General features: G+C 41.3%; 1 protein-coding gene across 1 annotated transcript; it reads left to right on the forward strand.

Annotated features, from left to right (window-relative positions):
- The first annotated feature begins 33 nt into the window (after positions 1 to 33).
- On the forward strand, positions 34 to 14,932 carry LOC141221654 (protein spinster homolog 1-like). Its single transcript, XM_073666550.1, has 15 exons — positions 34 to 241; positions 414 to 479; positions 730 to 866; positions 1,215 to 1,366; positions 2,067 to 2,136; positions 2,752 to 2,891; positions 2,984 to 3,136; positions 3,310 to 3,499; positions 3,708 to 3,773; positions 4,451 to 4,549; positions 5,826 to 5,997; positions 8,395 to 8,411; positions 12,658 to 12,741; positions 12,810 to 13,006; positions 14,644 to 14,932. The coding sequence occupies exons 1-15, from the start codon at positions 34 to 36 to the stop codon at positions 14,930 to 14,932; spliced, it is 2,040 nt and encodes a 679-aa protein (XP_073522651.1).
- Positions 14,933 to 22,641: the final 7,709 nt, after the last annotated feature.

Consider the following 22,641-nt stretch of genomic DNA (forward strand, 5'->3'; position numbering starts at 1 on the left):
TTTTTCTCCAGTGTTTGCAGGGCTCTGTTGAACATGGCATCTCTCTTCAATTCCACCCCAAAAATGCCACTTCTATTAGAAGATGTGGAAAAAGGAAAAGACCAGCAAGATGAGGATGAAAACTGCGAAGAACAGGACCTGCACGCCCGGACTGGAGTCTCCATAGTCCGCTCTTTCATTATTGTAGGCGTTCTAACCTTCATCAATCTGGTCACCTTCATAGCTGCCTTCACTTTCGTAGGTAAGTAGGCGTAAACCGGCTTATGTCGGGGGCAAGGTGTATAAGGCCCAAAACTGGAAAAAAAGAAGAAAATCTTCATGGCCAACGAGAAGGCTCGTTAGCTGCTGTGATGTCTATTCCTGCACTTCTCTAATTACAATAATCATTCGTGTTCTTCTTTTTGTTCTGGCAGGAGCGATTTCTTACCTACAAAGCGCATTTAAAATGGACGACAGCAAATCCGGCCTTATAAGCTTAGGTAAACTTTTAACATAAAATCCTATTCTATAGGTCACTTGTGAGGACGGCTGGAATCTCGTGACATCATAAGGTTCCAATTTTGTAACGTTCACATGATGGCCGCCTTTATAGTTACCAAAAATGCAAACAGTGATGAGGACGGGAGAAGTGTTTTCAGTGCAACAGTTTAAATAATCCTCAAATATAAATAAATATATGTTAAAGAAATCATTTCTATTAACTGTGACCTCTTGTTTTTCCCCTTCTAGTATTCACGATCAGCAGTGTCCTGTTTGGTCAAATCTATGGATACCTGGGTGACCGCTGGAACAGAAAATACATCATGTGTGCAGGGATGTCCTTCTGGTCGGCCATCATTCTCTGCAAGTCCTACGTTCCCAATGAGGTAACTGATCTAATTGGTAGAAGCATAAAGACTTAAGGCTCATGCAGACGTCTGTGGATCTCGGTGCCATCATGGACAATAATGCACGGACTGGCCGCGGTTCTTCCGACCCGAGCATCGCTATCACGCTGTCAGAGATCGGACCGGGATCCACCGACGTCTGCATGAGCCCTAAAGCCTCTCACTTGTTTGTATGTAGATCAGTATTTTGCATTAGTATTTGCAAGACAAAAGTGAGAGCGGGTCCAAAATTAGGAAAAGTTTATAATTTTTCCATTACCGTATTTCTTTAGGTGTCTTAGAAAACTTTCATAAATGGTCACTGAATATTTTTTTGTGTTTTCACAGTATTTTACAGTTTTTCTCCTAATTAATGGACTGTCTGGAGCTGCAGAGGCAAGTTTTAAAATAACTGCCCCCTCCATCATTGCCGACGTCTTCGTGGGAGATCGGCGCAGCCGCGCGCTTAACTTGTATTACTTAGCAGCACCCTTTGGCTGGTGAGTGTACATCTATTTATTGTTTTAAGGAGGGAATCATAGCCAAACTGTCTAAGAGTAAGTCCGACAAGGCGGATTTGCTGTGGACTTTTTTCGGTACGGATTTTGCTCTACAGATGCATGTACAATACATATGGATGGCGTTTCAAAAACCCCTCCGCAAGTAATGATCATGGTGTCGCAACACGTAGGGGGAGGATCAGCAGTGAACCAGCAAACATTTCTGGAATTGCTGCAGATTTCTAGGAAATTGATTCAAGACTCTAAATGGAAATATTTTTTCAGCAATGTCAAGACTTTCCCTAACAGAAAACTGCACTGATTGCTATGGGCAAAAAAGTTTTCTGCTAGACAGTTTGACTTTTAGCACTTATGACAAGAGCTCCTCAAAGAATGTGAAGACTCAGAATGATCTTACACTTTTTATTGTTTTTTTATAAATCATTTAAATGGACATAGGAAATGTTGTAATATATCTTATCAGGAAATATACTTATTTCCCTTCATTAATTCACTGATAAAAATCCATCTTCAGTGACAAGACAGATTGTAGCTTTATGCGGCATGGGGTAACAGTTGCTGCTCATAGAAGTCTATGGAGGGGGTGGAGTAGGAAGGAGGAGCCGGAAAAAGGCACTCAAAAATGTATATGTATATATGTGTGCAGAAATTATGACAACTTTGTTTTTGTTTTTTACAGTGGCCTTGGTTACATCATTGGGTCTAAAGTGACAAGTGCATTTGGTGGCGCCTGGCAATGGGCCTTCCGGGTAAGTAATAGGTCTGAGGGATCTTGTGGACAAACTGTGAATCTTAATTATAATTCCTGAATCGTATTAAAGGGAATCTGGCAGTATGTTTTTCCATTTGATCTGAGAGCAGGGGCCCTGTAGGGGCAGAGCACCTGATTCCAGCGATGTGTCACTTACTGCTCCTTGTAGATGCTTTAAAAAAAAAATCACTGTTTTATTAGCAGGAGATTATGACGAGGGGACTAGTTGTCTCGTGCCATGTAGTCCTCCTGTTCTGTGTAACCCCGACCCCACCACTGATTGGTGGCTTTCTGCCTATGTACAGTGTGCACAGAAAAATCTACCAATCAGTGGTGTAGGCAGGGTATACAGAGCTCAGCATTCAGAGTACTGCTAGATCTGCAGCGAGAAAACTGGGATTTTATCAATACTTCACCAAGCACACCAGCAAGTGACACATCGCTGGAATCGGGGTCTCTGTCCCTGCATTATGCTGCTCTCAGATGCGCAGCAAACACCTCGTCGCAGATCCCCTTTAATGGAACCAGTTCCACAACAGTCTGTGCTCATGTCCTTTTTGTGATGAAACCTCTGTATATGTGATATGTGATGTCTCCTTCTTCATCTACACAGATCATCTCTGCTCTGGGCCTGGTAGGAGTCCTGCTCATGGCTGCATTTGTAAAAGAACCGTCCAGAGGAGCTGCAGAGGAAAAGAACAAACCACTGAGCTTCAAAGGATGGCTTATGGATGCCAACCAACTGCGTAAAAAGTAGGTGTCTTCTGTGCATTGATTTATGTCACTGATCTCCCCCGTGACTTCTGCGTCATTTACAAGTTTTTTACCCTTTTCTCTCTCTGCAGCCGAAGTCTTCTGTTTTCTACTCTTGGGACTATTATGGTAAAATTTGTGGCAGCTGCATTCGGCTTCTGGGCTGTTACTTTCCTGAAGCGTGCCCGGGCTCTCATGCTACAGAAGGCGCCATATCAGACTCAACTATCCAACTATGATGACAGGTACAAGTTTAGCAAACTTTAATTTGACATTCACTGGTGGGAATTTAATTCCCCCTATGACCGTTTTCTCTCTAAAAAAATATATTTATATTTCAAATTATTATTATATCAAATTATTTATATTTCATTTCTTCAAGCTACTTTACTAATCTCTTTACCGCTTTTCTTTGCAGTCTGATTTTCGGAGGACTTACGGTCATCTCTGGCATCCTTGGAGTTGGAACAGGGGCGGAGATAGCCAAGAGATGCAGGAAGTACAACCCTCGTGCTGACCCTATAGTTTGTGCGGTTGGATTGCTGGGCTCCGCCATTTTCCTGCTGTTGGCTATTATTCTTGCAGACATCAGCCTTGTGGCCACTTATGTAAGTACCTGGAGTACAGATTGCTTTCATCCCCTTACTGGGTCTCGGCTATAGGACCGAGCAGTAGAAATCATAGACTATGGCGGGGGCTGTCTATGAATGTACGGAGACTGGGGTGGATGAATGGATTATAAAGACAAAACCTATGGGGGATAGGAAAGCGTGCAAGACACAAATGTTTATATGTATTGTTCTTTACTCTCTGCAGGTGTTTATATTCATCGGGACCATATTTCTGAGCCTGAACTTTTCAGTTTCAACTGATATCCGCCTGGTGAGTGGAGAAAAGCGCTAAACTTATCATAGCTATAATTATATGTATGTAGTCAGTCTCTATGTTCTGTTTTTACCCATCAAATGCCCCATAATCCTGGCTGTGCCCAAGCGTCTGTTGGGTAATTCCCAACTAAAAATAAACCTGGCGCAAGATGATTAAAAACTTCTTTAGTAAAATCTCAGTCCACAACATGTCTGGGCTTCTTATCTATCCTGGCTGATTGTGCATTTAAAGGGGTTGTCCACTACTTTCACATTGATGCCCTACCCGTAGGATATGGCATCAATGTAGGATGGCCGGGGTCCCGCACGCGGCACCCCCGGCGATCAGCAGTTATTGGTATCTGCAGCGGCTGCCACCGGCCGGAGGGGCTTACCTGCGGTGTTTGGCCGTCAAGTTATAGTGGTCACCGCGGTGTACTGCACATCCACCTCCTATTCAATTGACTTGAATAGGTAAGGACTTCCGGCTGGTGGCAGCCGCCGCCGGCACCGATAACTGCTGATCGGAAGGGATGCCGCATGCGGGACCCCGGCCGATCATACATTGATGCCCTATCCATAGTGGACAACTTCTTTAACTTAGGCTTCAAGTATGTTCACTTTGTCCATGTTCTCTTGTCTCGTTGGGTTCAGTGACTCCTTCTGCTCATTCAGAATATTCTCTTGTTTCAGTATGTGGTTTCTCCCACAAGGCGATCAACAGCACAGGCGTTATCGATGGCGGGGTCCCACCTACTGGGGGAAGCTGGAAGCTCCTATTTCATCGGGCTAGTAAGTAGCTGTTACATATTCTCACATCACTTTAGGGCTACATTCACACATCTGTTTCCATTTGTACATTGTCGCAAAACAGACCATTTTTCTCTTGTGTCATCTGTTTTTTTAAAAAGTGAAGGTGGTAGACTGTCCAAACTTTATTTATCCATTGACTCTTAATAATGGATCAATGAAAAATGGATGAAACACAGATGGAAAACTGAAGTACAAAGTATATCATCCTTTCTCCATCCATTTTTAACAGATTCCTATAGACTAGAAATAGTAACCCCAGTTTTAATTTTTATTTCATAAATCAATAGTACAGTACACATGAAAATAAGAAACGTTGGAATATATCTTTTCAGAGAAATCTGCTTCTTTCTCCTCTCGAACTGATCGTTTATTCTCAAAGTTCTCACTGTATTCAGTGAAGCATTACTGGGATAGGAGATGACAGTTGGTGCTTATAACATTCTATGGAGAGGAAAGAGGGAGGAGCTAGAGGCAGGCTCCCCCCATGTACATAGAATCTGATCAACAGCAATTGTCATCTCCTATCTCAGTAATGTAAAAATCTGTCTTCACTGATTACAGATTTTATCTGTGAATTAAGAATGTTATAAATTAATGGAGGAAAAATAAGCAGATTTATCTGATAAGATCTACCACAAAGTTGCTTATTTTCACGTGTACTGTATTGATTTTATAACGACAGTTACTCTTTACTGGCCAAGTCTGATCCGCAGAACGGATGAGAATAGGACATGCTCTGTCACAGTGGAGTTTTTAAAACTCGCTGTAGCCTATTCATAACATACTTAAAAGGGTTCACCGGGACTATTTGATTTTTTTTACTATGGGCTAACAGGCAAGTCGTTGCTAAATACCTGCCTGTAGTGCCCGGGACCGATCTCTGCCAACACCCGCGATTCAGTGGCCTCCCCTGATATCACGTTGACAGAGCAGCATCTTCTCTTCCGCTCTGTTGACGGGGTGGCAGAACTCCAAAGACAAGATGTCCTGGAGTTACGTCACAGATTATCTGCTGAAGAAGGATGTCACAAGTGTCCTGTTCCCAGACAATGTGTAGTACTGGAGCTGCGGATACTGGAAGCATTGCTGTTCATAGTTTGGAGGAGCCGCTATCTGCAGTGAGGCACCTTCTCTTTCTATGATCACCAGATTTCATTGGTATCCATTGACTGCTGTCAGCATAAACGTGTCCAGTCAATTATGTTTTTTTACTTTCATTAACCATACATAATTATTTATCTCGTCTCATCTTCAGATATCCGACCGCATCAAAAGTTACAATCCAGACTCGGCTCTTTCGAACTTCCGCAGTCTGCAGTACGCCCTCATGGTTTGCCCCTTTGTGCTGGTTTTCGGAGGAGGATTCTTTTTTGCATGCGCCCTCTTTGTTGAAAATGATCGTAAGAAGGCAGAGACAGAGTCTGAAGGTACGTGCAGAAATAAGTTAATTATCCGATCATATCTCTTACAGAATTGGATTAGCATTAGCTCCATAATTAGTAAATGTAATACCCAGCATCTGTATAATACATCCATCCCCATAACAAAGCTCCATAACATAACATTAACAAAGCTGCATAACATAACATTAACAAAGCTGCAATTAACTTATTATTATGACATAAATAGTTTTATCCTAAGGCTATGTGCCCACGATGCAGAAATGCTCAGGATTTTTCCTGAGCGTTTCTGCATCTCCCCTGGCAGAAAAAACGCATGCGGATTGTACATGCGGATTGTACATGCGGATTGTACATGCGTTTTTCTGCCAGGGACATGCGGATGTGAAGCGTTCTTCACATGCATTTCCGCATGCGGGTTGATAAGCGCTTTCCAAGCGATTTTAGCATCACTTGGAAAGTGCTTGACAACTTGGTCACACTATATAAATCCATGCAAACGGCATGGATTTATATAGTGTGACCCCAAAGAATGGTTAAAAATAAAAAAATAAATATATACTTACCTTCCGATGGCCCCGGCAGTCTTGCTTCACTCCGTCCTGGCTGCCGGCAGATCGCGGTACACTGAAGGACCTGCCAACGTCAGCATCGCGTGACCCGTCACATGGCTATGACGTCAGCGCAGGTCCTTCAGTCCACCGCGATCTGCCGGCATGGGAGGACGAGCGCACCGCGGCCCGCCGGAAGGTAAGTATAACATATATTTTTTATTTTATTCTTTTTTTTACAGGTACTATGGCACCTGGGTGTGGATGTCTCCTCTCCTCCACACCCGGGTACCATCCCCACAATGGAACGCATACATCTACATATACAGTGATGCGGAGTCCATGCGGTCTAATGCAAGTCAATGGCGGAGAAAACTCAGCGCTTCCGCAAAATAATTGGTAGTGCTGCTTTTTTTACGCAATGATAATCCGCAGCGGAAATTTCTGCAGCATGTGCACAGCACATACGGATTATCATTGGGGAACATGGCAGACCTTCTACCATGCGTTTTTTAAGCGTTTCTGCAGCGTTCTTGCCGCTGCGGAAACGCTTAAAAAACGCATCGTGGGCACACAGCCTAAGTGTGACCCTACCCTACTGATATGGGGCTGATTATATGACATAAATTGTATTTGAAAAAATCTGCTATGTCTTTTTGGTGGAATCTACTTTTAAGAGAACCTGTCACTCGCCATAAATATACATTTATTTTAACCCGGTATAAATGCTGCTATTCTCCTGAATACGGCATTGTTTGTCTCTTGTTCTCAAATCTCCTTGTTCCTGATAGGTCTCCCTGCTCCCTATACATTTATCCACTATTTTAGCCAACTGGCCGTTGTCATCAAGATGTTTCTCAAAAAGAGAAGTTTTTGAGGGTCACGCCCACTTGGCAAAAATAAATACAAATACTAGATTTACATAAAGGGAAAAGGGGGCAATTTCTCAGGAAATTAGAATCTTGAGGAACAAAGGATGAACAATGCCAGATTCAGGAGAACAACAGGATTTACAACGGGTAAAAAATGGTAAATGTCGGATCATCTCGTTCAATTGTTTTTACTTAACATTTACAAAAAAAATAACATTAAGAAGGAATATAAATTGGGGAGGGGAAAAAGGAGTAATGGGGTAACAATGGGAAGTTACAGGAGAGAAAGTAAAGGCAAGGCTAGTCATTATTATTAGTAATAAACAACTATTATAACTTTGACCATAATATGTGTAAACAATTAGTTTGGTATATATCCGGTATTGTTTGTTTATACAACTATTTTAGTTTTTAAGTTTTGGGTTTAGCCTGAGTAAAAAAAAACTCTTCCACTATGGCATTCATCTAACTAAATATCAGCTACAACATTTTTTCACTAATCGCAAAGTTGAACTTTAATATTGTGCGTTGATGCCTTTCCATTACTTCTAATATTGATGGAGGAATTATTTGCTTCCATTTTGTTGCGATTAAATGTTTAATCACCAAAAAGATATGACAAGAGATATGTTGAAATTTGGGTGGGATTTCTTCTAGACCTTGTGATAATAATATTAATTGTGGTGTAAGTGGAATATTGGGTTTAGAAATTCATAGGAGTAAGTTCAAAGTTTCTTTCCATAATTCCTTTATGGACAACTCCAAAATATGTGTAAAATGTCTCCCGGTTTAGCACAACCTCTCCAGCATAGAGGAGGTTGGGAAGGAAATGCTCTGCGGGGTCTCATTGGAGTAAAGGAGCACCGCAGCATAATGTTATAGTGCGTCTCTTGGAAACACGTAGTGGCACAATATGTCAGGTTTAATGCTTTACTGTACATGTAGATAATCCTTCTGTATCATTTTATATCAAATAATTTAATTTTATTTCATCTTTATAGACTTTGTCCTGAAGGAGGTAATATCTACAGCTCCATAAATTAGAACTTTTTAAAGCTGGACCTGAGGAAAAATGAAAGGTAAGATAAGATGGGAATAGTCAACTTTAACTTTTTTAATTTTTGGTAATGAGAATATATAATTTGAGAATATAATTTGAGTGGGTTTTCAGATCCTATTATTTCAGAGTTAGAATTTTTAGTTTCTTTCCAGGCCAGGTATCTCTTCTTAGAACTATTCAATCCTTTTACAAGAGGAGATAAAATATTAAGTACCAATTTTATTTTTTTAAGGGGATGAGTGATAATACCAGATGGGAAATATATTAGTTATACAACCATATAAATCATCGTATAAAACTGTACACTTGTTAAACTACGTTTTGCTTCTTTTGTTGGAGACAGTGGCTCCAGCTTTGCGGCACGAATCATCACGTTGTACATTCAATGTCCGTTCCGGCTATGACAACTTGCTGGAGGTCCTAGATTCATTGGGGATCTGCAGGGGTTTGTCTGACATCTTTAAGTTCCTGGATGTCTTTTAATGTTTTAGAAATACTTGATCTTTTACTAAAGCTAAAATAGTGGGGAGAAGATCCTTTACAGTAAAAATAGTTCTATTTAGATCTAGCTTTATTAACGCTACATAATCAATAATTTATTTTTTAATTTAAATTTATAGATTTAAAAAATTGCACTCATGTACTTCTTAGATATCCATGAAATGCTTAGTGCCGGCCAATATGAAACATTCTGGGTTTAGGAATCCAGTGGGTGGTCTCAGATCTCACATAGTGATTGTCAGCCCCCTCTATATGAATGGGGGGTACAGTCCTAAACTAAGAATAAGCCAATATCACTTATCTTAAATCTTTTCTCACAAGGCTAGAAATCAGTAACCAGGAGTACATTGCCTGCCGCTTATATATGATATCCAGTTGTTTCATCTTCAGTCATATTTATTATTTCTACAGATCACTATTCCGGAGAGAGGCCTGATTGTGATCCGTCAATGAACAAAGAATCCAGCCGGATGTGACGACTCTTCCACAAGGCGAAAACAAGTCAGAAAAAAGAGACAGATTCCGGGCTCGGTCTCTGTTCTCGCATACGACATTTACTGGACTTTCCGCAGTCAGATGAACTCACGGAATAAAGTGAGCTTCCTGCTGCATAAGGAGACAGATTCCGGGCTCGGTCTCTGTTCTCGTCCTATCATGATTAGTGCCACATTGAAGACTATTGGGCAACACGGTGGCTCAGTGGTTAGCACTGTTGCTTTGCAGCGTTCGGGTCCAAACCCAACCAAAGAGAACAACTGCATGGAGTTTGTATGCTCTCCCCGTGTTCGCGTGGGTTTCCTCCGGGTTCTCCGGTTTCCTCCCACACTCCAAAGACATACTGATAGGAAATTGATAAATAAATAATTAAATATTATTTCAACTATTATTGAAAATTCTTATATTTGACTCCTTGAATGAAGCTAATAGTCAGTGTATGATAACATATCTGAGCCACTGTATGGGTCTTCACAGTGCTTAATAGAGGCAACTGGGGGTCAACCCAACAAATCATAGGAGCCTCAGGTCTGGTCAATGATTCCTCCCCAGGTCCACACATTGCATTCCATGTCCTGAGCTCACGTATGTGATCAGTCCTCCATTATGGTAAATGGAAAATATAGAAACAACCAATCAAAAGTCTAACACCTTACTGCCCTATGACATACTATTACATCATGGGCACATGGGATTAAACATGAACTGTGCTATTTTCATGGTAGTCGTGCTGTGCAGGCTTAGCAGCTGAGCCCGCACTTCAAGGAGAGTTGGCTGCAACTGCCGACTTTGGTGTTAGCACCTATCCCGACAGTTTAACCCTTTAGATGATGCGGTCAATAGCGACCACCGCATCAATATGGTGGACAGAAGGAAGGGGCCCCCTCTGTACCTTCATTATTACCCCCATGTTACAATCACGGTGTATCGATGGTTATCATGGCAAGCTGAGACCTAACAACAGCCTCTGGGTCTATCAGCAATGGAAGCTTGTTGAAAAAAAGAAGGATCGCTTCACTGTACCAAACTTTTAGGGTGCTCTGAAGAAATAGGTAGTATAGATATCAAAAAAGAACTTCGGCACTCCAATATGGATGCAAAAAATTGGTTTTTATTAGCAGAATTCCCCTTAAATGAAAAGCAGGCCAACGTTTCGACCTAACATGGTCTTTCTCAGGGCCTATGCTAAACATCAAAAGAATATATCCCATCAACATTTGTATATAAACAGAAAATAAGGAAAAACAAAATATACACATACATCTACTTATAAATGATGTGGAATAACCCACAAAAGATTGTGAAATAAATTTGTAAGGTACAGTAGAATATGCAAATAGCGTGCGTTTTTTTTAAAAAATGTTTATATATGTATATAAATTCAAGAATAATGATATAGTAGGAGACCTCATGCTGCCACAAGAATATAAAGTATATATATATATATATATATATATATATATATATATATATACAGTACAGACCAAAAGTTTGGACACACCTTCTCATTTAAAGATTGTTCTGTATTTTCATGACTATGAAAATTGTACATTCACACTGAAGGCATCAAAACTATGAATTAACACATGTGGAATTATATACTTAACAAAAAAGTATGAAACAACTGAAAATATGTCTTATATTCTAGGTTCTTCAAAGTAGCCACCTTTTGCTTTGATGACTGCTTTGCACACTCTTGGCATTCTATTGATGAGCTTCAAGAGGTAGTCACCGGAAATGGTTTTCACTTCACAGGTGTGCCCTGTCAGGTTTAATAAGTGGGATTTCTTGCCTTATAAATGGGGTTGGGACCATCAGTTGTGTTGTGCAGAAGTCAGGTGGATACACAGCTCATAGTCCTACTGAATAGTCCTAAATAATCAGTAACATGAAATATATTCAATTATTATAAAATGACAAACAATCTAGTCACCCATACTGAAAGCCCAGTGAATGACCCACAACTTAAAACTTTAATCAGTAGCATAGAATTATCCGCTAAACCCTGGTTTATTATCCTATCCAATAGACACTGGACAGAGTGAGTTTTATGTAATATAGGTAGAGGGATTTTTGGGGGGGGATATAGGAATTTTTTATTCATATTGTGCTTCATACTCCCTATTAAGTCCTTTCGGAGTGAGGATCTGTAGCGTATGTATCCAGTATAGCTCACGTTTTTTGAGGTTTTGAATCCGGTTGCCCCCCCCCCGTCTATTTGGCGGAATGTGATCAATTACTTGATACCTTAGTTGTGAAATGTTGTGGGACATAGCTAGAAAATGTGCTGGTATAGGTAACATCATGCGTCCACAACGAATTGTTGATTTGTGTTGTGAAATGCGGTCTCGGATATGTTGGGTGGTCTCACCAACATACGCGAGACCGCATGGACACTTAATTAGATACACCACATACGTGGAATCACAAGAGAAATATTCTTTAATAGAATAACGTTTGCCAGAATGAGGATGTGTAAAAGTGTCATCCTTAGTAATATTTGAACACTGTAAACATCCTAGACACGGGAAAGTTCCCCTCCGGGGGGTGGCCAAGGTGCGTTGGATTGGTCCCTTATTTGTGGATCCCATGTCAGCTCTAACCAAATGGTCGCGAATGTTTCGGGATCTTTTATGACATAGTAGGGGGACATCAGTAAATTCCTCTATATCCGGATAAGATTGCTCTAACAGGGACCAATATTTTTTAATGCACTTGAATATCTGTCCCCCAAAGGGGTGATAGGTGTTCACGAAAGTCAGTTGTGAGTTATTATTCCGTCGTGAAGTAGGTTGGGTGACCTGGTTCAAGATATGTGATGGGTAAAGACCATGTTAGGTGGAAACGGACTGCTTTTCATTTATGGGGAATTCTGCTAATAAAAACCAATTTTTTGCATCCATATTGGAGTGCCGAAGTTCTTTTTTGATATCTATACTACCTATTTCTTCAGAGCACCCTAAAAGTTTGATACAGTGAAGCGATCCTTCTTTTTTTCAATTGACTGTTTCTTGGGATTACGCTCCTGTGGCTTCAATGTCGTTCACAACCTTTGCCTTTAATCAGGAAGAAGCAAGTGGAATACTTGCACATGTCACAACTCCCGTTACATTTCTCCACACCCCCACTGAGGAAGTACGCATAAGGGACCTAAAGAAGGAACAAAGGAGGTATACCGCTTTGGATCTACACTGCGTTACTCTCGCAGAATATCACAAAACACAACGAATTCCACGAGGATGAAGAGTCAACCTACGTCCTACTCTATTTATTGATAACTCTGATTATTGCAGTAAGTTCGAGGGGATCCTCAACAAATGCTCAATGGACATTATTGTGTTGACAATTGATTTTCTCCAGAAGGAAATAACCAATCTACATACTAGGATTGCCTCTACTGAGCAACAATTGAGTAATACGATTTCATCTGAAGAATTTACAACACTGAAAAACAAAGTGGACAAAACCATTTCTGATTCTGAATATCGCAACGAACTCCAGATCCAGAAAAAATCTAAATTTCTATGTGACGCTGAAAACTACCTCAATAATCAAGTGTATAGATGGCGCTCTTCAGATCAAGGCAGAAGCAGCAGATCATACAGGCGAGGATACAACTCTTCTCCAGGCCGACACTCCTCTACAGACAGCAAACGAGGTACCTATCAACCAAATTATTTTTTGGATCAACGCAGAAACCGTCCACCAAGAATAAGACGAGGCGGGGGAGGCGATCGACAGACAGACAACGCTCGGATGACAACTCGTTCTCGGGTAGGACTAACATCGTGTATAACATCTTCTCACAATCCTTAGCACCGGCCGAATTAGACCTATTGCAAAAAGGTCTTTCATTTAGCCCTACACCTGCCTTTGATACATTCCAACTGGAGCAAGAACTACAACGCTTTTATAGAACCTTAAGATTGAAAGTCCATTTTTCCTCTGGTAGGGGGCTTACTACTGATCCTCCAGGTGCCTCTCAGAGCAGCCAGAATGATGGAATGTTCTCTTTACATGGCTTGAAACTGCGTATTCCTAGCCATTTCCAACCGCCTTGTACATATTATCATGTAGAGACATATATTGACTTGGTCCAGAAAGACATTAATGAAGTCCTACAAGCCATAAAGAGAGGCGATCTGCATAACAAAAATAACCTCAACCCTGAGGAAAGTATGGCCCTCTCCTCATTGAAAAAAAGGAAAGAACTTATTGTAAAACCAGCTGATAAGGGGGGAGCAATTGTTATTATGGACCGGTCTTATTATATATCAGAGATATACACTCAATTGAATGATACTGAAACGTATCTACCTATAACACGTAACCCCACCACAGAGGTAGCTAATTTAATTAAAAATTTAGTCTCACATCATTCTCAGAGAGGCACAATCGATTCCAAACTGTCAGAATTTTTGGTCAATCCAAACCCAATAATGCCGGTATTTTATACCTTACCCAAAATACACAAGAATCTATGGGCACCACCCGGGAGACCTATTGTAGCCTCTACAGATTCTATTTTGTCACCCTTGGCTATTACATTAGAAAAAATTTTAACACCCCATATTCAGAAGATTACCTCATACCTTAAGGACACTACCCATTTTTTGACATGCATAAGAGAATTAGGACCAATCCCTACTAACAGCATCCTAACAACAATGGATGTCAACAGTCTCTATACTAGTATCAATCACCAGTAGGGCATTTGTGCCACAATAAAATTTGTAAGAGCCCATACTACATTCTCAGCCGATCAGATTGACTTTTGCAGTGATTTATTAACTTTGATCCTCACCAAAAATTTTTTCATGTTTGAAGATCGTTTTTTCTTTCAAAAGAGGGGTACGGCGATGGGCTCCAATGTGGCACCCCCCTATGCCAATATCTTCATGGGGAATTTTGAGATAGATCATGTATATACTCACCCTCTGTTTGAAAAGCATGTGCTATGCTGGAGACGTTTTATTGACGATATTTTCTTTATTTGGACTGGCACAAGACAAAACTTAAAAACTTTTTTTGATGACCTTAACAGCAAAGTTACTAATCTGACATTTACCATACACCAAGACCCACATTCCATACGTTTTTTGGACACACGGATTACACTCGTTGACACAGGATATCTAGTCAGTGACTTATACACAAAACCAACAGATAAAAACAGTCTATTGTTGTATTCCAGTTCTCACCCGGGCCATATTAAAAGGTCATTACCAAAATCACAACATAATAGGGTGGATCGAATAGTGTCTACTGCAGATTCTAAAAAAATTAGACATGAGGAGATGAACGACAAATTTCGACAGAGGGGTTACCCATCACATATCTTGAACCAGGTCACCCAACCTACTTCACGACGGAATAATAACTCACGACTGACTTTCGTGAACACCTATCACCCCTTTGGGGGACAGATATTCAAGTGCATTAAAAATATTGGTCCCTGTTACGGCAATCTTATCCGGATATAGAGAAATTTACCGATGTCCCCCTACTATGTCATAAAAGATCCCGAAACATTCGCGACCATTTGGTTAGAGCCGACGTGGGATCTACAAATAAGGGACCAATCCAACGCACCTTGGCCACCCCCCGGAGGGGAACTTTCCCGTGTCTAGGATGTTTACAGTGTTCAAATATTACTAAGGGTGACACTGGAAGTGCATTGAGGTGAAGGGTGCATTGCTGGAAAAGGGAAAAAAAAAAAAACTCTTTAAATATCTTAGTTTGCGAGTGTGAACGAGCTGCGTGAGTCCGGAGCGTAAGTGCGAACGAAAGTAAGTGTGTGACTTGTTTTTCAGTGACTTTGTATTCAGGGAGTTTGGAAGGGAGGACTTTGGACTGAATTGCTGACTGTATTTCATTAATTCTTTACTTTACTTTTTACTTAACATTCTGTATATTGCAATCCCCATTAGGAAATGAGCTCCATTATTGACAATGCTATCCAGTGTACATCTTGCCACATGTATGTATTCCTTGAACAGCAGGTCGAGGTTGCTTACTGCTGCGCGAGATGTGTGCACGTTGTGCGTTTGGAAGCCCAGATACTGGATCTAAATGAGCAGCTGGCAACACTGAGATCCATTGACAACATGGAAAGGAGTCTGCTGCTCACTGAGCAGCAGCTTACTGGGGTAGATGTGGGGGAGGGTGGTAGTCGGGAGCTGCAGGACAGTGAGGTCGCTAGTTGGGTGACAGTTAGAAGGGGTGGTAGAGGGAAGAGTGCCAGGGAGGCTAGTCCTGATCTGGCACACCCCAATAAGTTTGCAAAGTTGGCAGATGAGGGGAGTGATGGTACAGGGGTAGCACTACTGCAGCAAGGCATCTCCGGCTTTCAGGGGACGAGTGTCAGCTCCAGTAAAGAGGGAAATAGGAGAGTAGGGCAGGCTAGGCAGGTGCTGGTAGTGGGGGACTCAATTATTAGAGGAAAAGATAGGGCAATCTGTCACAAAGACAGGGATCGTCGAACAGTGTGCTGCCTACCTGGCGCTCGAGTCCGGCACATCGCTGATCGGGTTGACAGATTACTGGGAGGGGCTGGTGAGGACCCAGCGGTCATGCTGCACATTGGCACAAATGACAAAGTTAGAGGTAGGTGGAAGGTCCTTAAAGATGATTTTAGGGAATTAGGCTGCAAGCTGAAAGCAAGGACCTCCAAGGTGGTATTCTCTGAAATACTACCGGTACCACGTGCCACGCCAGAGAGGCAACGGGAGATTTGGGAGATAAATAAGTGGCTCAAGAACTGGTGTAGGAAAGAGGGATTTGGGTTCCTGGAGAACTGGGCCGACTTCTCAGTTGGCTACAGACTCTACGCTAGGGACCGGCTGCACCTTAATGGGGAGGATGCAGCTGTGCTGGGGGAGAAAATGGCTAGAAGGTTGGAGGAGTGTTTAAACTAGGGATTGGGGGGGAGGGTATTCATTTTATAGGTGGGGAAGATAGTGCAGATAGTGACCTGGGCACAAATAAAGAAATTGGGGGTGGGGTTAGAACAGTCAATAAAGTAAGATGGAATAGAGGTACAGAGAGATACATAAAATGCATGTACACTAATGCCAGAAGCCTCACCAACAAAATGGAGGAATTAGAATTAATTTTGTTGGAAAATAATTATGACATGGTAGGGATATCTGCGACATGGCTGGACGAGAGCCATGACTGGGCAGTTAATTTACAGGGCTATAGTCTGTTCAGAAATGACCGTACAAACAAGCGAGGGGGGGTGTGTGTTTATATGTAAAATCATCCTTAAAACCTGTCTTGCGGGAGGATATATGTGAATCTAATGAAAATGTAGAGTCCCTGTGGGTGGAGATAAGGGGAGGGGGAAAAAATAATAAATTACTGATAGGGGTTTGTTATAAGTCTCCAAAAATAATGGAAGTAGCGGAGAATATCCTCGTAAAGCAGATAGATGAAGCAGCGACTCAAGGAGAAGTCATTATTATGGGAGACTTCAACTACCCTGAAATACATTGGGGGACAGAAACATGTAGTTCAAGCAAAGGAAATAGGTTTTTGACTACTATGAGAGACAATTACCTTTCACAACTGGTTCAGGACCCAACAAGAAGGGGGGCACTGCTAGACCTAATATTAACCAATAGGCCAGACCGCATATCAAATATATTAGTTGGGGGTCACTTGGGTAATAGTGATCACAAAATAATACGTTTTCATGTAACCTTTAATAAGATGTGTAGTAGCGGGGTTACAAGGACACTAAACTTCAGGAAGGCAAATTTCCAACGGTTAAGAGATCATCTTAGTGCAATAAACTGGGACGATATCCTGAGACATAAAGCTACACAAAGCAAATGGGAGACATTTATTAACATCCTGAATAGGACCTGTGCACAATATATACCCCTTGGGAATAAACATGCTAGAAATAGGAGGAAACCACTATGGCTAAATAGAGCTGTAAGGGGCGCAATAAGTGACAAAAAGAAAGCATTTAGAGAACTAAAGCAAGTAGGTAGTGATGAGGCATTAAATAAATATAGAAAATTAAATAAATTATGTAAAAAACAAATCAAGGCAGCAAAGATTTAGGCAGAGAGAATTATTGCCAGAGAAAGTAAAAATAACCCCAAAATATTCTTTAACTATATAAATAGTAAAAAACTAAAAAATGATAGTGTTGGCCCCCTTAAAAATAGTCTGGGTGAAATGGTGGATGAGGATGAGAAAAAAGCCAATATGCTAAATGATTTTTTTTCAACCGTATTTACACAAGAAAATCGCATGACAGAAAACATGATTAGTGATAACAAAAATTCTCCAGTAAATGTCACTTGCTTAACCCAGCAGGAAGTATGGCGGCATCTAAAAATCACTAAAGTTGACAAATCACCGGGCCCGGATGGGATACACCCGCGAGTACTGCAGGAATTAAGTAACGTCATAGATAGACCATTATTTTTAATCTTTAAAGATTCCATAATAACAGGGTCTGTACCACAGGACTGGCGTATAGCAAATGTGGTGCCAATATTCAAAAAGGGGACAAAAACTGAACTTGGAAATTATAGGCCGGTAAGCTTAACCTCTACTGTGGGTAAAATCCTGGAGGGTTTCCTAAGAGATGCTATAATAGAGTATCTGAAGAAGAATAACCTCATGACCCAATATCAACATGGGTTTACGAGGGACCGTTCCTGTCAAACTAATCTGATCAGTTTTTATGAGGAGGCAAGTTCCGGACTGGACCAAGGAAATGCAGTGGATGTTGTGTATATGGACTTTTCAAAAGCTTTTGATACGGTTCCACACAAAAGGTTGATACACAAAATGAGAACAATGGGGATAGGGGAAAATATATGTATGTGGGTTAAGAATTGGCTCAGTGATAGGAAACAAAGGGTGGCTATTAATGGAAAACACTCAAACCGGGTCTCAGTTAACAGTGGGGTACCACAGGGGTCAGTATTGGGCCCACTTCTTTTTAACATATTTATTAATGACACTAAACTCTGCAGGGTAATCAATACAGAGGAGGACAATTTTATATTACAGGAGGATCTATGTAAACTAGAAGTTTGGGCTGATAAATGGCAAATGAGCTTTAATGGGGATAAATGTAAGGTAATGCACTTGGGCAGAGGAAATAAAATGTATAATTATAAGCTTAATTGTAAAACACATGGCAAAACTGTTACTGAAAAAGACCTGGGTGTATTGGTGGACGACAAGCTCAGTGTAGTGGCCAGTGTCAGGCTGCTTCTGCAAAGGCAAATAAAATAATGGGATGCATTAAAAGAGGCATAGATGCTCATGAGGAGAACATAATTTTACCTCTATACAAGTCATTAGTGCGACCACACTTAGAATACTGTGTACAGTTCTGGTCTCCGGTGTATAAGAAAGACATAGCTGAACTAGAGCGGGGGCAGAGAAGAGCGACCAAGGTTATTAGAGGACTGGGGGTCTGCAATACCAAGACAGGTTATTACACTTGGGGTTATTTACTGTGGAAAAAAGAAGGCTTAGGGGTGATCTTATTACTATGTACAAGTATATGAGGGGACAGTACAAAGAGCTTTCTACTGATCTTTTTACTCTGAGGCCTGAGACGGGGACAAGGGGGCATCTTCTACGTCTAGAGGAAAGAAGGTTTAATCATAATCACAGACGGGGATTCTTTACTGTAAGAGCAGTGAGACTATGGAACTCTCTGCCGCATGATGTTGTAATGAGTGATTCACTGTTAAAATTTAAGAAGGGCATGGATGCCTTTCTTGAAAAGTATAATATTACAGGTTATAAATACTAGATTCCTTGATAGGGCGTTGATCCAGGGAACTAGTCTGATTGTCGTATGGAGTCAGGAAGGATTTTTTTTCCCCAATGTGGAGCTTAGTGTTTACCACATGTTTTTTTTTTGCCTTCCTCTGGATCAACATGTTAGGCTATGGGTTGAACTAGATGGACTTAGTCTTCCTTCAACCTTAAAAACTATGTTACTTTTACACATCCTCATTTTGGCAAACGTTATTCTATTAAAGAATATTTCTCTTGTGATTCCACGTATGTGGTGTATCTAATTAAGTGTCCATGCGGTCTCGCATATGTTGGTGAGACCACCCAACATATCCGAGACCGTATTTCACAACACAAATCGACAATTCGTTGTGGACGCACGATGTTACCTATACCAGCACATTTTCTAGCTATGTCCCACAACATTTCACAACTAAGGTATCAAGTAATTGATCACATTCCGCCAAATAGACAGGGGAGCAACCGGATTCAAAACCTCAAAAAACGTGAGCTATACTGGATACATACGCTACAGATCCTCACTCCGAAAGGACTTAATAGGGAGAATGACGCACAAGATGAATAAAAAATTCCTATATCGCCCCCAAAAATCCCTCTACCTATATGACATAAAACTCACTCTGTCCAGTGTCTATTGGATAGGATAATAAACCAGGGTTTAGCGGATAATTCTATGCTACTGATTAAAGTTTTAAGTTGTGGGTCATTCACTGGGCTTTCAGTATGGATGACTAGATTGTTTGCCATTTTATAATAATTGAATATATTTCATGTTACTGATTATTTTTCTTTGTCTTGTAGGTTGCTAATTAAGGTTCCCAGGGACCTCCGTAACGAATCCCATGCATTTTTTTCTTTGACTCTTCAGGATCCCCCTCCTTATTTTGCAATTTAATATAATATAATCTGTTTTTCAAGTATTCATCTCCTATAGCTCCTCCTAAGGTTGGCTCACCCTGCGTTATTCTGCTCTTGATTGAGTATAACCTCTTTCCACTGATTTACACCTTAAGTAAAGTCTATCCACTTACTTCCAGTGTAGCGTATATACTGCGCATGTCCGGAAGTGACTTGCGTTCCACTGTCTCCCTTTGCGTTCCAGCACGCGCACCGGAAGTCAGTATGGCCATACTGCGCATGACCGGATATACACCGGCGTTCTTTCACCGCTTCCACCAACGCACTAGTCCTATATAATATATATATAGTCCTATATATATAGTCCTTTATATAGTCCTTCCTTCTTTCCACCACACGGCGCTTTTTCGCGGTTCCTAGTCCATGCACTATTCCCTTCACGCCAGGTATGTAATCCTTCAGTGTTCCCTACGCCATTTTTGCTATTTGAACCGTTTGTTCTGTGTCTAATTGTTCCTACTTACCTGTAATAGAGTTTCTTTGCTGCTACTCCTCTTGTAACTAACTCTATGACGGACCATGACACCATATGGGATCAGTGACTCCATGAGCTTACATTGATATTCCCATTAGAAGCCTTATGATGAATATATTGCATGTTACCTACACTCTTTAATATAAATTGTACCCTTTTTCCTCATTGTAAATCATCTGACAACGTTTGTCCTTCAAGCATATATGTGAATATACAGTACAGACCAAAAGTTTGGACACACCTTCTCATTTAAAGATTTTTCTGTATTTTCATGACTTTGAAAATTGTACATTCACACTGAAGGCATCAAAACTATGAATTAACACATGTGGAATTATATACTTAACAAAAAAGTGTAAAACAACTGAAAATATGTCTTATATTCTTGGTTCTTCAAAGTAGCCACCTTTTGCTTTGATGACTGCTTTGCACACTCTTGGCATTCTCTTGATGAGCTTCAAGAGGTAGTCACCGGAAATGGTCTTCCAACAATCTTGAAGGAGTTCCCAGAGATGCTTAGCACTTGTTGGCCCTTTTGCCTTCAATCTGCGGTCCAGCTCACCCCAAACCATCTCGATTGGGTTCAGGTCTTGTTACTGTGGAGGCCAGGTCATCTGGCGTAGCACCCCATCTCTCTCCTTATTGGTCAAAAAGCCCTCACAAAGCCTGGAGGTGTGTTTGGGGTCATTGTCCTGTTGAAAAATAAATGATGGTCCAACTAAACACAAACCGGATGGAATAGCATGGCGCTGCAAGATGCTGTGGTAGCCATGCTGGTTCAGTATGCCTTCAATTTTGAATAAATCCCCAACAGTGTCACCAGCAAAGCACCCCCACACCATCACACCTCCTCCTCCATGCTTCACGGTGGGAACCATGCATGCAGAGTCCATCCGTTCACCTCTTCTGCGTCGCACAAAGACGTGTGTTCTTTAGCCCATACAAGAGTCTTCTGCTTGTTGCCTGTCCTTAGCAGTGGTTTCCTAGCAGCTATTTTACCATGAAGGCCTGCTGCTCAAAGTCTCCTCTTAACAGTTGTTGAAGAGATGTGTCCGCTGCTAGAACTCTGTGTGGCAGTGGCCTGGTCTCTAATCTGAGCTGCTGTTAACCTGCGATTTCTGAGGCTGGTGACTCGGATAAGCTTATCCTCAGAAGCAGAGGTGACTCTTGGTCTTCCTTTCCTGGGGCAGTCCTCATGTGAGCCAGTTTCTTTGTAGCGCTTGATGGTTTTTGCAACTGCACTTGGGGACACTTTCAAAGTTTGCCCAATTTTTCGGACTGACTGACCTTCATTTCTTAAAGTAATGATGGCCACTCGTTTTTCTTTACTTAGCTGCTTTTTTCTTGCCATAATACAAATTCTAACAGTCTATTCAATAGGACTATCAGCTGTGTATCCACCTGACTTATGCACAACACAACTGATGGTCCCAACCCCATTTATAAGGCAAGAAATCCCATGTATTAAACCTGACAGGGCACACCTGTGAAGTGAAAACCATTCCCGGTGACTACCTCTTGAAGCTCATCAAGAGAATGCCAAGAGTGTGCAAAGCAGTCATCAAAGCAAAAGGTGGCTACTTTGAAGAACCTAGAATATAAGACATATTTTCAGTTGTTTCACACTTTTTTGTTAAGTATATAATTCCACATGTGTTAATTCATAGTTTTGATGCCTTCAGTGTGAATGTACAATTTTCATAGTCATGAAAATACAGAAAAATCTTTAAATGAGAAGGTGCACACTTAGCTCCAGTACCGGCTGTGTCTCTTGTCTGATTGTTTAGGGCGGCGGCGCGGCTACTGCCTGATTCTTATAGTTACTGTGTGCGCACTCCTAATGCCTCCCCAGCCTATTGCTGTGAGTCACTGGATACTTAAACCTCCTCCACCCAGTAGGGGGTGCCTGAGCAACACTTTGATTCAGTGTGTTCTGTGCAACTGAGTTGCCAGGTCCTGTCCTGTATCTTGTCTGTTTCCGCCCCTGGGGGCTGTATA

The sequence above is a fragment of the Phyllobates terribilis genome, unplaced genomic scaffold (assembly GCF_046119375.1).
Source record: "Phyllobates terribilis strain yellow unplaced genomic scaffold, ASM4611937v1 Scaffold_326__1_contigs__length_2130411, whole genome shotgun sequence".
In the NCBI taxonomy this organism is placed as follows: domain Eukaryota; kingdom Metazoa; phylum Chordata; class Amphibia; order Anura; family Dendrobatidae; genus Phyllobates; species Phyllobates terribilis.

Coding starts and splice junctions, on each gene's coding strand:
- LOC141221654 (XM_073666550.1), top strand. CDS start 34: ATGGCATCTCTCTTCAATTCCACCCCAAAAATGCCACTTCTATTAGAA. Junction 867..1,214: donor AGTCCTACGTTCCCAATGAG/GTAACTGATCTA, acceptor GTGTTTTCACAG/TATTTTACAGTTTTTCTCCT. Junction 2,892..2,983: donor GCCAACCAACTGCGTAAAAA/GTAGGTGTCTTC, acceptor CTCTCTCTGCAG/CCGAAGTCTTCTGTTTTCTA.